The sequence below is a fragment of the Corvus hawaiiensis genome, chromosome 1, assembly GCF_020740725.1.
Source record: "Corvus hawaiiensis isolate bCorHaw1 chromosome 1, bCorHaw1.pri.cur, whole genome shotgun sequence".
In the NCBI taxonomy this organism is placed as follows: domain Eukaryota; kingdom Metazoa; phylum Chordata; class Aves; order Passeriformes; family Corvidae; genus Corvus; species Corvus hawaiiensis.
In genome coordinates, this window is record NC_063213.1 from 44873466 (window position 1) to 44887411 (window position 13946).

General features: G+C 41.1%; 1 protein-coding gene across 1 annotated transcript in view; it reads left to right on the plus strand.

Annotated features, from left to right (window-relative positions):
• The window catches only part of COLQ (collagen like tail subunit of asymmetric acetylcholinesterase), a 41269-nt gene that overhangs the window by 11045 nt on the left and 16278 nt on the right, over window positions 1-13946 (plus strand). Inside the window, 9 exon segments of the mRNA XM_048302585.1 lie at window positions 1529-1641; window positions 3235-3330; window positions 6236-6280; window positions 7054-7080; window positions 8455-8526; window positions 10889-10951; window positions 11870-11896; window positions 12525-12569; window positions 13296-13331. Coding sequence (XP_048158542.1) covers window positions 1529-1641; window positions 3235-3330; window positions 6236-6280; window positions 7054-7080; window positions 8455-8526; window positions 10889-10951; window positions 11870-11896; window positions 12525-12569; window positions 13296-13331 — 524 coding nt within the window.

Consider the following 13946-nt stretch of genomic DNA (forward strand, 5'->3'; position numbering starts at 1 on the left):
TTGAAACACTTGGTTACAGCTGCATAAGAGTGACTGAATTCAGGTTAAGCCAATATAAAACTTAACTCTTCATATTTTTGTATTTTATTACTTGTAAGATCTGGAGGCAGGAGACTCATACCTTTGCTACTTTTTAAAGGACACTGACATTTTCAGTATGTATTTAAAGCTTTAAAGTAAAATATATACCTATCTTTTAATAAGTCTTCTGCCTTTCTCTTAAATTGAAGTTTTTGACTGAGTTTCAAACTTGTGAGGAAAAGCTGAGAAAGAGTCTTCATTATGGACCCTTCCAGAATTCAAATGTATCATCACAAATATTGTTTTAATAGAGAAAAATAATCGGGATGACATGATTCAGCAGCCCCTGAATGCTGCTGAATCACACTCCTCTGGGCAGCTCTTTTTTGTGCATCAGGACTGAGAAAAAGCCGTCCCCATTAACATAGGATGATGGAACTGACATAAGAGATTTTCTGAGACATTTGAAAAACCAGAAGTATCTCTATTCTTCCCTTACCTTGAGATGTGACTAATATCCAGCCTGCAATTGATTTGCACACAAATCTAGCAATTTCATCAGGTTTGTCTTCCCAGAAACCTAATTTAGAGATTTTCTATTAATACCAGATACTTTGCCATAGGCTTTTCTTCTTGGCTCCCTGCCACCCTTCAGTTCACAGACATCCATTCCAGCTGCCACTAGCCAGAGGAAGAAACCAACAGGCATAAATAAATATTTGCTATCCTTGGCAAAACATTTGAAGAAGGCTCTCACTCTGATTAATGCTGTATTTCCCAAGGAGCAGGTAAAATTCAGGGGAAAAAGTACAGTGTATAAATGCACCATCTTAATATCCTTCCTTTGTGAATTTTGGTCACAGCTTCTTATATTCTTGATGGAAGTTTACCTCTTAGAAAACATTAAATACACTGCCAAACACAACTGAGGTCCTGCCTTACCAGTCAGTCGGTGACAAAGCTTTCAGCAAAGTCTGGGTTGTGGGATATTTATTCTTAGGGATGATGCACAAACCAGAAGTACAGCAACCTGGTTGAAGTCCCAGAGGAAATACAAGTAAATGTGTTGTAGGACAGCTTCCCACTTCCCACCCATCAAAGTGATTCAGTTCACAGGGAAGGTGATGGCCAACAGCACTGAGTGCTTTCCTGGTGGCACGTGGGCTGTGACAGGGACCAGAAGATGCTATTTCTAACACAATTTTGGAACAGAGGGTAGAGAAAACAATAAATGTTTGATTCATTTTCTAATGTCACCTATCTGAAGTTTTCCAGATTCAGCCTGTGTCAGAGCCACATTAAGGGCTTAAAACTCTGCACAGCCTTCAGCACAAGAAGGAACTTAAAGACTTAGGGTCCACCGGGTTTCTTAAATCTATGCTTGGATTACAGCATTGTAACCAATGCATATAGGATGTAGGAAAATACTGTGAAATGGCAACTTCTCTTATTCTGTAAGGAATGCTTGTGCTGTTCAAGACCACAGATGAGTGTTTGTATTGAACAGATCTCCCTTGTTTGGAACAGAAGAAGCAGCCCAACTGCAGAGCATGCTGCCTCCTTGGCCCTCCTCCACCGCCCCTGTTCCCACCACCATACTTCAGGCACAGCTGGAGAACTGTAAGTGTGGCTTTTACTTCTTCTACATGAGTTTTAATGACAAAGAGTGAAGCATCCTCTCAAGCACTGCTTCATGGTGTCACTCAGCAAACCCGCCTGGCTGTGCTGATATGGCTCTGTGAGGACAATCACTCAGCATCCCAGACTGGAGCTTGAAGTAAATATCAAATAGATCAAGGAAGAGGCGGGATTTGTTCAAGCAGTTAATTCAATTAACTTAAAATATTCTCCTTACTCTATTTAGAAACCTTCTTAGAGTGAGCCAATCCTGAACTAAAGGAAACGGCAATGCAGTAAACCAGTAAGGGCTGAAGGGCAATTTTCCATCCTGCACAGTGATTTCAGGATGTTCATGATGTGTATGTCCTGTTTTGTATCACATTTGCTTTACCTAGTAGGTGAAATGAAGGTACTGAAATCCTCCCGTGGAATCTATTCATTTTGCAGAGACACACACGTGTTTGAGGTGCTGGTGTGCAGTTTTCACTCACCCACCCTTGCACAGACCTGCTCTGTGTGATATATGTCCATACACATATGCCTTCTGAGAGATCAGGGTTGAACTCAGGGTGCTGTTCTCTCCAGACCAAAATTTACTTGCCTTTGCCTTCCTCATCACCTCTCCTGCCTGTGCCTTGATTTCCACAAAAAGGAGATCCAAAGACAAGATCTCTTTAGGAATGTGGTGTACTCCTTCAGTGAGGATGACATTGGGACCAGGGTCCCTGAGATTCCTGCAAGCATCTCAGAGTAACCTGAGCCTAAAATCACCCTTCACACCATCTCTCCATAAAAACATGATACGTAAATAAGCAGTTATGAGCAGAGTGGGAGCCATGTGAATTAAACTATGAGCAGTTTGTTCTTTGGAGCCTGTAGTCAGAGCCTTACTGGAAAATGGCCTTTCACTGGGAAGCTGAAGATCAGTTGTTTTAGTCCGGTGTTTCTGGCTCAGTGTTCATCTGCATTTCTGGGGGAGATCACTTTTGTCACAGGGCATAAAAAAGGCATTTTACTTATGAAAGGTTAATTTTGAAGTCAAAAGATCAGATATTCATAATCATTTAAGGCACTGGCTCTGATCTGCAGTGAATGAAAGCCTCTGAGTTAGTGTCTTCTGGAACGAAGTTCATGCTGCCTGTGCCCTCCCTGAGTGAAGTCTCTATTATTAGAGCAAGGATGCTATTCTTGGAGAGGAGCTGCTGCTGGCAAAGTGGGATAGAGAGGGCAGGGTCAGGTCTAAGAATAGGCCAGGGTCTCACGGTGGCTCAGAGGGGCAGCCTGGCTGCGATGTACCTCTGTGTGAGGAGGAGGAGGAGGAGGAGGAGGAGGAGGAGGAGGAGGAGGAGGAGGAGGAGGAAGAGGAGGAGGAAGAGGAAGAGGAGGAGGAAGAGGAAGCATGGGGCAGGAGGCTATGCTGAAGTGCTAGTGTTCAAACATCCATGAGGATAACCTTGTGACAAACCCCAGGCTTCTCCCAAAGGGAGGAAATAAACTCTTTTAGGCTGTAGTGTGTGGTGGCTGGATTTTTATGCATTTCTCCAACAGGCTACGTGTGCCTGCATGTTCACTCATATGTTTGATGTTTCATAGAAGCTGGATGTGGAAGAGCTGTGTCATGAGCTCCAGACTATACAGGCTTCCTCTCTGCCTGAACCTCACTGTTCTGCAGGGCCTCCTGGCCCCCAGGTGAGTGATGCATATGTGATTAAACCACATTGTTCTCTCACTTGCTCCAAAGTCCTTACAAAGCTGTGAAACATGTGGAAATGCTTTTTACCACTCAGTAAACATGCCAAGCTCTGGCTTAATTTCATTTTGATAGGACTTTGCATATAATGTAGTCTTTTTACCTTGTGTTCTCATTCCTGCCTTGCATACTCCATTCTGTTTCAAGTTCAACCTTCATTTTTGTGCAGTTTACAGAGGGTAGCACCCATCAAAAATCCTGGAGGTGTCATCACTTCTTTCAGAGGGTCTTTGTCAGTTTTTTCTTTGCTTTGGACTCTGTTCTTTTTTGTGAGGACAAGAGCCTGTGGAGTGGATGCAGAAGAGACACAATGGACTGGAATGTTAGTGGAGTACATCTCGGAGAAGGCAAACATCTGCAGTAAAATCAGGGACAAGGAGAGGCTGTAGATGTTAGCAAACATCTACAGCAAAATCAGGGACAAGGTGGGCAGTGGGATAGGATTCAGGAGGTGCAAGGTCTCGTAGCTTGACCTGCAGCACCTCTGCCTCTGACTTGCTGGATAGCCTTGGACCAGTCTTTTTGACCTCGCACCTCATTTTTTACAATTTATTCTTTCCGAAATCTTCAGAGGAAGGTCAGAAGTCTTAGAATCACATAATGGTTTGAGTTGGAAGGGATCTTTAAAGGTCAGCTAGTACAATCCCATTACAATGAACAGAGAAATCTTCAACTAGACCGGGTTGCTCAGAGCCCCATCCAACCTGGCCTGCTTCTTCTGTGGAAATGAGCCACCTCTAGAGGGAAGATTTTTATGAATATCTCCATATTGTGGAGAAGATCAGCCATTTGCCTTTCCATTCCAGTTCTCTCCAAGGAAAAATGAGAGTTTTCATGGAGAGGTACTTCCAGTTTGTCCTGGGTCTCAGACAGTCCCAATCTATGTGCTGTGCCTGGTGCTTTGGGACAATGATCTTCCTCAAGGCCCCTTGGTGCCAGTTTATTGCCATACAACCAATAGCAGCCATGGCACAGGGCCTATGCTGAGCAAAGCTGTGACTGAGGCTTTGGCAGCCTGAGAAGGTAACAAGCGCCCAAACAGCACTTAAATGTATGGGCACCGCATCAAGGCAAAGGCTCAGTTATGCGGCAAAAAGCATAGCTTTAATTATTTATAAGTCAGTTCTTCAGAAGGTAATTGCAGAGTCAAGAAGTTGCAAGGTGAAAGCCCCAAAAACTTTGTTTTATAGAATCATAGAACGGTTTGGGTTGGAAGAGACTTTAGAGATCATGTCGTTCCAACTCTCCATGAACTTCCTCTTTATTGTTCTGCCATTTTGCCTTTGCTGAGATGCAGGATGAGGAAGATTCATTTAGTTCATGAGAGTGGAGAAGTGTGGTCAGAAGTGATGGGAAGTGTTTGCCTAGTTCTGTCTTGAGGAAAGTCTTCTCTGCATTATGAAACAGCCCTTCAGTGTGATTGGCCATGGTCCAGAGTTGCTGTACATGTGAGAAAAGCACTTGTTATTTCAGTCTTTTCTAGACTCTCTTTAAAAAAAAAAAATCCTCTTGATAGTTTCTCTGACTTAAATTGCAAGAAAGTAATGTTAATTCTATTGTTCTACAAAGTCCATTGCTATAAATAATATTAATATTGCAATCAAATGACCTATGATCCCTCCAAGAACATTTTTAAATAGAGCAGGCTGGCAGGTTTTATCATAACAGCAGACAGTAGGATGGGTATAACATGGCTTTGGAATTTTTAATTATAAGTTACAGGACTGTGTCTTGTACAGGGACAACATTAGAGCCAGTGGTCTTCTGGGAAATACTTTTGTAACAATGGCCACCTGCAATGAAATACTACCATTACAGAGAGACATCTAGTAATTACTTCTGAATTCTTCTGTAGGTTGCATGGCTTTTAGAGGAGTTTCAAAAGCTCAGACTGTTGACTCACAGCTGAATTTTAATAAATTTTCATAAGAAGGAGAATTAGATTTGTAATGGTATAACTTAAAGTGTAGTTCCTCCCATGTGTATCCTAAGGTAAAATGAAATAAGTAAGGTAAAATTTGGTTCTAACTGTAATAGGATACATTGATTTTTACTACCAAAAACCTAAAATAACTCTACTGACTAAAATAGTTGGAGTAATTTGTGTTTGAAGGTACATTTTGCTCCTATTAATGTACAATTTGATCACATTTTGGGCAGTATAAGACAGCCAAGATCCAAACCTGGAGTGAGTGATTTTTACAGTGAATCTAATACTTCTCTGATGCAGGTTCATGGGATTTTTTTTTCATCAATCGTTCAAAAATAAAAGGTGATCTGTGAACCAAAGCATTTTAGAAACAAAACTGTTTTTCTGGATTTTTTTTTCTGAGATGGTGTTCAAGGTCTCCCTGGATTAAGAAGTCTCCTGAAAGGAGAATCAGCCTTGTATGACAGAGAGAAATACCTTCAGAATTCAGAAGTGGTGGCAATCTTCCAGGTCCATCCCATCCTGCAGAGCCCATCCCACATGTTCCATGCTACTTCCCTTACCACCCCTTTGGCTGACCTCTTTTGCCAGCTGATGTGGTGTCTCCATGTCCTGGTTGCTAATTCTTCAGGACTCTGATAACTTCTCATCTTTCATTCGCCACAGGCTTGTTTTTCTTGCAGGTTCTCCTCATTCATGAGATTCCCCTGCCCTTCCCATGTCAATCAAACTCTCCATCCTGCCATTCAGCAGTGGCACAGACCTGGTGTTTGGAGGCCACATTCAAACACAACACCCAACACCTCAAACCTATGGGTTCACTGGTCCCAGGAGACACACACAGGGTCAAGGACTGAAGGAAGACAAGCACCTTACTAACGCAGTTTAATAATAGCATTTGTTTTTGTCCTTAGGGTCCACAAGGAATTCCTGGTGTAATGGGACCAAAAGGAGAGAAAGTAAGTGTCTGTTGTCATGGAGTTTGATGTGGTTTTGAGGAGCAAAGAAGCAGGGGAGGGTGTTCATTTTTTGTCTCTTTAGTGAATAGTGAGCCTTATGAATGGAGAGTTTTTCTTTAATTTGAATGTAAAGCTATGAATTGGCTTGAAGCTATAATTTAAAACTTAGTCTTTCAGTGTTCATTTTCAGTCTTGAAATATTTATTATGGCTTCTCATGGCCGTGACCTCTGTTTAGGGTATGCTTTGAGAAAACATGTCGGGTGCAAAAGTCAGCATTCCTACTGACCCAAAGGCCTTTGAGCTCCCTGTCCCTCTGGGACGACTTGAGGAGCAGAGTTCTCCCATGCAGTGTGAATTGTATGGGACAGCTCAGGTATTAAAGCTGGCCTATTTGTTAACTTATATTTCAGAAGTGCAAAGATTTGATCCATAATGATGCCTAAAGAATCTTATACCTGAAGCTGAGCACGTAATTACGTGCTGTGCTATACAATATGTTGACTGTAGGTTTAGGGCTGGGAACACAGGAAAGACCAAGGAGTTCTGATACAGAAATTCTTCTCATTTTACCTCTGTAACCGAAGTCTTGAGCACTGTGAAGAGATTCACAGTGTTTTGTTTGGTGGTATTTATTTGTTTTCTTGGGGATGGGGTTATGGATTTGCTTGTTTGTTTGTTTGTTTTTTAATAGAAATGCATTGATGCATTGACTTAAGAGCCCTTGTGCTTCCTGTGGTGCCTACAAGACTGACATATTCCTTTCTCTGACAGGGGGAGATTGGCAGGCCTGGAAGAAAGGTATGAACAAAGAAATCCATCCAATATTTAATAGCAGCTGCCAGGGAGGGGTGCAGGCAACTGTTCAATAAAAATTAGCTAATGTGGAAGTTTAACCTGTTAGTGCTTCTCTCACTGGTACCCAGGGTGGATGGTAGGGAGGTTTGGCTGGAGAGCTGCCCCAGCTGGTTTGAATTTGACAAATTCCCTGAGTAAAAGCATGGAGACAAGCCAAAGAGTGGGACATTACCTGAACTGTCTGTGTGGACAGGAGAAGCAGGTTATATGAGCTATCATAAAAGGTGTAAAAGCAAAATCACTCCAAAATTTACTCCAAAGTTTACTCCTCCAAAGTCTAAACAAGACTCAGCCAGATACCCCTGAAGGAGGAAAAACTATTAATGATTACCCTTCCAGAGCTCTGGCACCAATGCAATATGCTGACTACAATCCTATGCTTGGGGACATATGAGCCATGATACATTGTCAAAAATATGTGCTCCTACATGTGATGAAACAGAATACGTTATCTCAGTCACTAAGTACATCCATTTAATGTAATTAACTTTTAAAGAAGACAGAAATGCAGGATGAAATCAGAGATATGCAGGGGGTGGTCACTAACTAGGAAAAGAAGTACCCTTCTAATAATACACCAAGGATTTTGACACCTTTCTAATAATATACCAAGGATTTTGACACCAGCTACCAATCAGTAATTCAAATAAATATAAAACACATAAACAGAAGAGGTAATTTTCTTTAATCTATTTTCAAATGCGCTACAGTAAACAAAAATATTAATATAAATTCAAGGGTTCAAAACAGTAATGCCTTCAAGAGAGTAACCCACCAACCTACAAGGAAGTGCTAAACTTTAAACACTGTACATCAACACTTACTCTTCTGACAAGAACAAGTAGGTTCTCAAAGAAAAGTTGCTCATGTTGGAAATAAAACTGTGCAACTCTTGTTAAAAGCTGTCTGGCCCGTGAGAGTTCACTTGTGACCCTGAATGTCATGATGACATTTCTGAGATCATATTGTCTAGCAGTGTAATGCAGTGGAATAGCATTAATCTGCAGCACTTTAGGAGATATTCAAAGAGTGATTTACAGGCAGCAATTAAAGCAGATAAATGACTGTATGTACATACGTAGTTATTGCTATCATATAGCAGTTAATAAAGAGCAATTACAGCTAGCAGTATAGGAATGTTCAGAATAAGGACCATAGTAATAGGAATAGCTTCTTAAAGATTTGGTTCCGCTCTCAACATAAATTGGATTTGTATGGATATAAGTACACAAAGGTCTTTTTATCCCCTGTCTGCGGTAGTGACCTGTGTAGGAATGGTGTTACATGAACCATTGTAATCAATGTTTTCCGTTCAAGGGTAGACCAGGTCCCCCGGGTGTCCCTGGGATGCCAGGACCAGTAGGATGGCCTGGACCTGTGGGACCGAAGGTAAGACTAAAATTCACATGGAACAAACTGTTCAACATCACAGTTTGAACAGAAGAGTTGTCTTGGGAAATCTCTAAACAGCTAACTTGCAGGAGGCTGGGAAGCTGCAGCAGTGCAAGGACACTCTGTGCTTGTCCCCTCTCTTACACTGCTCTGCAAAGGCCTGTCCAGTCTAGGGTTAGGTTACTCTGCCTCCAGCCCAGCCCCTGTAGCACTTCTTATGTGGATTAAACATGTCAAAGGGAAATTGAAAATTAATACAATGAAGGCTCACTGATAGCCCCTGGTGTCTCACAATCACACGGATCAGCGTTTCTAAACTGATTGCCATCATTATGACTATTGTTTATGAGGATCCATGTGCCTGAAGGTGTACTGTGAGCTCGTGTGATCAGAGGGAAAATACCAGGCTGGTATCAGGGGAAAGAGATTACAAACCATGAGAATGGCTGATCATATCTTTGACGTTCATTCTCATACAAACAAATATTAATTCCTGTTATTTTTATTAACCAACAGCAGAAGAAATGACATTCTTTGCTACTGCAAAGTGACTGCTTCACCTGCATTTGTTACAAAAAAGTCTTCAGGACAGTCCTTTAGTGAGTACTGGCTTATGAAAAAGATATGAGCTCTTCATAGGAGCTGTGGTTTATGGAGGTTCTACTGGAACTTTTGAGATAACTTGCTTTTCTTCAAGCTAGGATGCATTAGACTAAAGGACTGCACAAAATGCCTAGTTTGAAACTGCTTTTTCTGGTAACTCTTGGACTCTCCATTTGCTCTATGAAGGTTGATGCCCCCACCTCAGAGGATGTAATGCCGTAGCTCTTGATACTGAAAGAGTAGTAGTAGGTGACTTGTGAATTCAAGCCACATCTGGGAATCAGACTTTCAAGATGTTCACAGACACGTCAGATGAAGAATATCATCTAGTATGTGGGAATGTAGGCAAGCAACAAGAAAGTATGCACTTACAAGAAATCGATGTTCACTTTGAACTGAGATGGGAAATGGTTCTCCCCACCAATGCATTGTGTGCTATGATTTACCACAGCAGCAGCAGTGAGGGCAAAGTTCAGTGAACCCCTTCCTTCATAGTCTTAGTGAAGGAAGAGAGCAAAGCAGACAGAAAACTCATTCACTTGGTCTTTTCCTTGTAAACAGTTTAGGGTTTTTTATGTAGTCTTCCTAATTTTGATTTAAACTCCACTATCTACTACTATGCTTTTTCATCACACTCCTGGAAGCATCCCTCATATTCAGTAGTAATACTCTTTCCTATACTTTCACTGCAAGTCCTACTTGCTGTTTGATTATGATTCTTCTGCTTTTATTGTCTCTTCTAATACTGGTCCCCTCTGTTCTTTAGGTAGGTTCACAGTTTCATTTCTTCTGGTCTTTATAAATTTCATTTTCCTGCCAGTCAGCAAAGGCTCCAGTTGAATACAGTGCAGAAGATCTCTGTGGTCACTTCAGTTGGTTGTGTCTTTCTTTCTTTTCTCCCCATCTCTGATCTTCTCAAACTTCTAATTCTCCTCTTCACCATAAATATTTGCTGCATCCCTGTCTTGCTGTAAATCTCCAGCAAGCTGCTGTTTGGATTTTTTAACTCATGTCCACCTCTGTGGATATTTGCTATTTCTTTGGCTGGGTTTTGTTGTCTTCTCTTACTTTGACACAGCCTTACTCAGTCCATATTTCTCCTACTTCATTCCTTCAAGTCTTGTCTGAACTTCTGCAGGGGCAGCAGCCAATGGGAAAATCCTCTCTGTTTCTCGGACAGTGAAAGCCAAAGGAGAGTAAGAGCCAAATGTGTTCTTCTGGTAGCACTGCTGCATGTCTGGGGGTCTACTCTGTATTTCACACTAGATATAATTAGCTGACAGCAGCCAGAGAAGTGGTTGTAAAGCTTTTTCATGATTTACTGGCTCCAAATGACTGTTCAGCACATGGTGTCTTGGAACTACAATAAAAGCAGTCACTATGCCTCCACAAGCCACAAGGCATGCAGCAAAATGCCTTTCTTTTCTGCAGCTCAGTGGAGGTGATGCTGGGTAGAGGCAATGCACCTTCATGCAGAAAAGGATGCACTGCTGATGGTGGTTTGCTTGCATGTCCTTTAATAACATCTGGGAAAACTGAAGCAAAAATTACCCACACAAGAAAGCGCAAACAGAAGAGTAAGATAACATGTGAGGGCTCAGGCAGGATCCAACTGCAGTATAGACCCTGGTCTACAATGCTACACCAAGGTCAGGTTTAACTATTTGACATAAAACCTGAACCACTGAAATGTCAGACATTCAAATAGGACCTCATCAGAGTCACATTCAATAACTCTCTTTATTGACCCCTTTAGGGTGAAAAGGGAGAGTTGGGTGTGATGGGATTGCCAGGTACAAGAGGACCAATGGGCTCCAAGGTTTGTTAACCAAACACTGCATTTTCAGACATTGGTTTCTAATGCTCTGCTGACAGCTGCTTCCCTCACAAATTTTCTTGAAAGCATTTATCAAGGTTTATCTTTTCTAATATAGCTAAAAAATATGTTCTACATCAAGCAAGGTTACGCTGTCTGGTTGGGCTTGGCTGTGTTTTTGGCTTTTCATAAAAATGCTTTGGTATAAATTATTGTAATTTATTTTAAAAGCAAGCTCAGATATAATTGAATCCCACTAGAAAAATGGAGTTCTTAAGCATACCTGCAGCGTTAAATCATGTCTGCAGTGTTTTCCACTCGCCTCATAAGTCTGTGGAGATAATTTTGGTCCCCTACTAGAACTACACATATGTACTGACAGTTGAAATAAATTATGTAATCAGCTTATTCAAATAAAGGACTGGAAAGAAGAACTGAATACCTTTGTTTATTCTATGTTTCTTTAACAGAAACTCAGTTTTATATCAATGATCACACTAGATTACTTAAGTATAACTTAAGTATGTTCAGTGGGGGAAAAAACAACAAACAAACAAACTAAACAGAGGAGGAAGATTATTGTTAAAATTATTTTATATTATTAATTGTGGCATCTAATGCTTTATTTACTCTCAGTTACATTTTATTTCACTTGTTTCAGTTTCAAAGCTTTATCAAAGCTGCTGGCTTTACCTGGCTTTTTCATAATGGCTTTTGGGCTGAATTGTCTTGCCTCTAATTCATATTTCACAGTTCTGTTTTGGTGCAATTTTAGGAGCTGTAAATATTCATTTGCATTTACATGTTGATGCAATTAATTATTTGTGCTTCGTTCTTTTTCTTCACTTCAAAGTTTGAAAGTCCGGCTTCTTGGGTGATCTTGAAAGCGAGAAGCATTAAAATATCTATCATTCCCTTTAGGGTTTTCCTGGAACTAGAGGAGAAAAGGTCAGTGTGACAACAGAATAATGTATAATTTAACATTTGGAAACACTTATGTTAAAAACAAAAGTATCTGTAGGAACGAGATTGAATTTTGATGAAATCTAAGGGTCCCACTGAGAAATGAAAACAAGTATTGAGAAGGAGCACAGTCTTGTGGCTTGGGCTGGGGTGCTGAAGAAGTGAGTTTTACATCCTCTAGACTCATGAACAAGTTGCTACAGTGAAACTCACTCCAGGTTCCCCATCTGCAGCATGGGTTAAATAATCCTTAGTTGTTGGTCTGGTTTAGTTAGGTGATACACACTTTGGCACTGAGACAGTTTGTACTCTAAGACTTTACAGTGGGACCTGAACTGGAGAAAGAAGCCAACTGGGAAAAAAATATCAAATTTTAAAGTATTATGTCCAGGAAAGCATGTATTTAAAGTAATTGTCTGAGGAGAATGAGTCCCTTTTCATACAGTCCTTACCCTCAGTTCTGTTATGATATCAATAATGAACCATATACCTCACCCTGAAGATATTACTGTACTCTATTGACTTCAGTAATGCACTGTGTAGGAGAAATATTTTTTGCTTCTTCATGAAATGGTAGTTATTAGGCTGTTGTTCCCCTGTTATCTCTCTTCAGGGATCCAGAGGTGACAGAGGTGACAAAGGAGTCAAAGGAGACCAGGTAATTTTCTTTTCCAAATGGCTGTGAATGTGCATCTGAGGAGAAATGTACTTCTGACAGGGAAAAACAGTAGGGTCATAGAGGAAAGGAGCCTGGAAGCATCTTCCAGAGAGGGCAAGAGTGGTGAGGGAAAGCAGTGGTTCCATCTGATGTGAGGGTCATGGGGCAGCTCCATGTCCATGTGCCCCCAGCCCAGTGCTTAGGGGGACTGATGGGTCAGAGAAGGATTTTCCTGGAGGTCACCCGAGCCCCTCCTGGGCTGTGCAGTCCAGAACCACGGCAGCTTCCCAAAATGCTTTCAGCTGGTGGTATGATAATACCAGGAGGGGAAGAGGGGGAGAGGTTCATGGCTTGGGGGTTCTTTCACCTAAGAAATGAAAAGTAAACTGCTTTAGGTGCAAATGGAGAAATGGCTTTCCCAGAGGTAGGGTTTGGGAGCTGTCCAGGTAGCAGAGCTGCCTGCAGACAAGAGCACAATCAGGATGGTTTTTCCAGAGAAACAGAAGCTGGCAGCAGAAGATCAGACAGAGGAGTAATGGTACCATACAAGGAGCTTTATAGTAAAATTTTGCTTATAAATCTCCACCTACTGCATTACCTGCAGTGCTGAGTCAGTTTTTAACCAATATCCACACGTGGCACTTGTTCTCTTCCTTCCAAGGAAGATGCTGCTTTGTCAAAGATCACTACACATTTTCTGATTATTTTTCTCCTTTGACTTTGTAGGGAGAAATTGGCTTCCCTGGAATGCTGGGACAAAAAGTAAGTGGGCATGATGTGTTGGGGAGTTGTGTTAAATGCTGAGACAGGGTCAATGAGTGGATTCAGGGCCTTCCTGGAAAGTATAAGACACTGAGGGTCTTGCTTGACTCAATGACCAGCACTGCCTGGACTTGATCAAATTCTTTAGGCTTTTTAGTTTAGGAGAAAACTCTCAGATTTAACTCTTTGCCATTGTTTCCCTTTTTCCCCCAGATTGTTTGTTTAGTCATAATCTTCCTCCTGCTTAACATATCCAAACTCTTGTTTATAGATTTGTAACTGCCCTAATTGCTTGGGTTTTATTCACTTGAAACTAATAAATATTTCCTTCTTGATACTCTGAAACAAAATAGCACTACTGTAAATAGCAGTGGTAATTATGACCAGTTTTATGTTATCATTATTCTGTACTTGAAAATCAATCAAGATTCAGATGTTGGCTTATGGAAAACCTAAAGGTGGATAATTTCATGACATAATCAAATCATATCTCTGAAATTAGGAAAAGGAAATAATAGTTGCTCCTAAAGAGATTAGAAGATGAGTGAATTCACCTTCCTTTCCCTAAGTATTTTTATCACACATGCATCTTAACAGCAAAGCAAGGTATTGCCA